Source organism: Cervus elaphus, chromosome 8 (genome assembly GCF_910594005.1).
Source record: "Cervus elaphus chromosome 8, mCerEla1.1, whole genome shotgun sequence".
NCBI lineage: Eukaryota > Metazoa > Chordata > Mammalia > Artiodactyla > Cervidae > Cervus > Cervus elaphus.
Genome location: NC_057822.1, coordinates 878,418 through 882,514, shown reverse-complemented (window position 1 = coordinate 882,514; position 4,097 = coordinate 878,418). Strand labels below are relative to the sequence as shown.

Below are 4,097 nucleotides of genomic sequence, written 5' to 3'. Positions count from 1 at the left end.
CTTGCCTGGTAGCTAGAGACAGATGTGAGACTTAAAACCAGGTCTGTGCTTTTTCTCTTTTCCCCCAACCGAAATGAACTAACAGTGTGTTGAGAGCTTTCAGACCTGAAGTTCTGAGGCTCTGTTGGAACAGTTTATATTTTTGAATTGATCTTTCTGAAAAGGGCACGTCTGCTCTTCTGCCACCTGAGTCTGTCCCCAGCCTCTGCCCAGGTCAGCCCACGGCTCCCAGGAGGCTGCTCCTTTGTGGGAAATCTCCCAGGAGACATGCAAGAGTCTGTGCACCGAGCAGCTGCGTGTCCAGTTAGAGCAGAGGGAGCGTGAAACGTGGGGCTCGGGAGAACCGGGCTATCAGTCTCATCTGAGTTAATCCCCTGGCGTTACAGGACAGATACTCTTCTGAGACCGGAGAGAGAAAAGCCATGAGACACTTCTGCTCTCTGCTCCTCAGTCTGCCCACCCGTAAGATGAGAGCGCTTGACTAGGTCAGAGATGGCAGGATGCACCGCACACCGGCCACTTCTCTCCATACCAGCTCTCGTGGCAGACATTGCTAATCGATCCTGGAGTGCTTTCCTGCTGAAACACGTCGGCCTCAGCTGCATAACTCCCAACAGTCACCAAACACGGAGCAAAGAGGTGCCAGAGGAGATGAGATATTTTGCCCTCCCAGGACCAAGGCAGCTCAGCTTCTTCTCAGCTCTGCCTTCAGTCAATATCTTCCACTCCCCCAGGGACCCCAGCTCTCAGGCTTGTCTGCTCTAGGAAAGTGGCCTGCACCATGATGAGTGAGACGGCTGGGCCAAACCTAACAGCTTCGGGGCAGCCTCCTTCTTTCTCTTTCCTTGTGCTGAGAGGAAAGACACTTAGCAAGCCCCCTGAAGACCCATCCCCGTGCCGCACGTCCTGGCAGGCCGGCTTCCCAGGCTTGCCCCAGGGAGGCTTAGCACTCCTGCAGTCAGACGTCATTCAGCTGCCCCTGAAGACCACACTGGCTCTGACCGAAGTTCACAAAGGAAAGAAGTAGGAAGTTGCGGTGAGCCAGGGAGGAATCCCACAGAGAGGTGGTTTTCCCCATCCATCAACTGCTGCATACCTCCAAGCCTTTGCACACACAGTTCCCCCTACTCTGACCACTCTGCCCCTCTGTCGGTCCGATGAGCTCCTGTTCATTCCTTGAAACCCTATTCAGATATCCTCTCCTTTGGAAAGCCTTCCTCGCCTCCCCTCCAGGCAGTCACCCACTTCTTGGGTATGCTGTCTGTGCATTGTGAACACACTTATTCTTTCTCGAGGTCACTGTAGTGGAATTGCTTACTTCTCTATTACCCTCTTTAGACTGTAAACTCCTTGAAGGTAGAACCACATCTCATTCAGTCAAGGACTTGTTACAGAGCACAAACTCACTAAATATTTGTGGACCTGTTGATCCAAGCCCAAGCCCTACCCCCTGAAAAGTTTAAACTATCTCCAGGTAATGAGCCAGGAACAAGTATCATTATCCCCAATTTGCAAGTGACTCACTCAGGTCAAGAGGCACGCCAAAAGGTCCCCCGCTCATGCCACCAGCTAAGTCAGGGCAGGGTCTGGAAGCCCAAGCTTGCCAGCACTCCGAGGAGAGGAAGTGCTCTCTCCCTGTGATGCTGCATAGAGTTGACCAACCCTGAGCGCCCATTCGTGTTTTTCCACCGTTTACATGCTAAGGCTGGAGCCGTCAATCCGAGTGGTAGGAGCTACATGTGCATGCTACCACTGTCGAAAGTTTGCAGCATTTGTTTCAGCAAATGCCTTTTAAGAAATCAAAAACACCTTTCCAACCCCGGCTGCAGGATGGCTCCTGCAAAGAAGGGCGGCGAGAAGGGCCAGTCCACCATCAACGAGGTGGTGACAAGAGAATACACCATCAACACTCACAAGCGCATCCATGGAGTGGGTTTCAAGAAGCGTGCCCCTAGGGCACTCAAAGAAATCCGGAAGTTTGCCATGAAGGATATGGGAACCCTGGACGTGCGCATCGACACCAGGCTCAACAAAGCCGTCTGGGCCAAAGGAATCAGGAATGTCCCACACCGGATCCGTGTGCGGTTGTCCAGAAAGTGTAATGAAGATGAAGACTCGCCAAAGAAGCTCTACATTTTGGGTACCTATGTGCCCGTCACCACCTTCAAAAATCTACAGACAGTCAATGTGGACGAGAACTAACTGCTGATGGTCCAATGAAGTTATCGAACTGCAAAAAAAAAAAAAAAAGAAAAGAAATAAAAAACAAAGTGCTAACATCCTTGATAAACAAAGAGCTCTCACAAGTAAATAAAAGTAAAAGCTCAGTAGAAAATAGATAAAAGTCACAGGCAAGCCACACAATTTTAAATAATTCAGTGAGCATTCACTGAGCAACTATTATGTGTCAGGCACTATTCGAGACATTGTAGGTGCAGAGCCAACAGCAGGAGGTCCCTGCTCTCCTGGAATAACCTAGTGAGAAGGAGACAGACACAAGGAAGGAACATCTATATCTCACACAGAGGCAGTGGTAAGTGCTGAGAGAGCCGATTTCTAGGCGTCCGGAGGTCCCGAGAAGAGAGGGGTCTGGAGCTCTTGAGGAGGAGGGGGTGGGGGGGAGGAGGAGGAGGAGGGGGAGGGAAGGACAAACATCCGGTTTTCTCTACGTTCCTTAGTCTTAGTCACTTAAAACGCTTTTTTCTTTAAGCCCCGAACTGATGATTATACAACAAACAACTCAGTGTAAACTCTGTTCTAAGGATTATATAATAACAATGTATCATGCTCGAGGACAGTTTCTCCTTGAAAACATTCAGGCTAATCCTGTTATCTTAAAATGTAAATTATGGGAGTGGATCTAGTAAGATCTTTACAACCTTGAGACATTCTTTTGATTTATTGTAATAATTAATTAAACAGTATATAACTCCCTTGCTAACACTAGTGAGGGAGACACTCTCCATCCCCCTTCTGAGTCTATGTCAAGCTTTCTCTGTCCCTTTTCTTACTTTAATGAAACTCTGCTACACAAAAGCTCTTAAGTGATCAAGCCTGGTCCCTGGTCCCGAAGCTAAATCGTCTTCTTTGGAGATCAGGAATCTGACATTGTTCAGTAGTATCAGTAATAATATTATAATCTTACAGTCTTTCAGAAACAGAAAGATTCAGTTGTGCCCGACTCTTTGTGACCCCATGGACTGCAGCCCACCAGGCTCCTCTGTCCATGGGATTTCCCAGGCAAGAATACTGGGGTGGGTTGCCATTTCCTTCTCCAGGGGATCTTCCCGACCCAGGGATCGAACCCGAGTCTCCTGCATTGCAGGCAGATTCTTTACTGACTGAGCTACAGGGGACAGTACTGTGTAGCAAAGTGAAACAGGGTGATACAATAGAAGTGACAGAGCTAGGGTAGGTAGGATGGTCAGGAAAGACGTCTCAAGAAGGCGCCGAACTATTTATAATGGTCAAGACATGGAAGTAACCACAGTGTCCATCAACAGAACAGATTAATGGATAAAGAAGATATAGTATATATATTGGGTTGGCCAAAAAGTTCATTCAGCTTTATACCATCTTAACGGAAAACCCGAATGAACTTTTTGGAAACCCAATACACACTGGAATACTACTTAGCCATAAAAAAGGATGAAATAATGCCATTTGCAGCAACATGGATGGGCCTAGAGATTATCAAGGTATTAAGTGGTGGTATTAAGTGAAGTAACACATATGATATAACTTACATGTGGAATCTAAAAAATGATACAGATAAACTTATTTACAAAACGGGAATAGACTGGGGATTCCCCGGTCCTTCAGTGGTTAGTACCCCATGCTTCCACTACAGGGGGCATAGGTTCAGTCTCTGGTCAGGGAACCAAGATCCCTCAAGTCATGCAGCACAGCCAAAAAAAAAAGACTAACAGACATAGAAAACAAACCACATATGGTTACCAAAGTGGATGGGGAGGAGTACATTAGGAGTTTGGGATTAACACTTACACACTATTGTATATAAAATGAACAGCAAGGACCTGCTGTGTAGGGAACCATATTCAATATCTTATAATAACCCACAATGGAAAATAATCTGA

General features: G+C 47.3%; 1 protein-coding gene across 1 annotated transcript; it reads left to right on the top strand.

Moving 5' to 3' along the window:
* Positions 1-1,830: 1,830 nt before the first annotated feature.
* LOC122698894 (60S ribosomal protein L31-like) lies at positions 1,831-2,233 on the top strand. Its single transcript, XM_043910566.1, has one exon. The coding sequence runs from the start codon at positions 1,831-1,833 to the stop codon at positions 2,200-2,202; it is 372 nt and encodes a 123-aa protein (XP_043766501.1). The 3' UTR covers positions 2,203-2,233.
* The last annotated feature ends 1,864 nt before the right edge of the window (positions 2,234-4,097 follow it).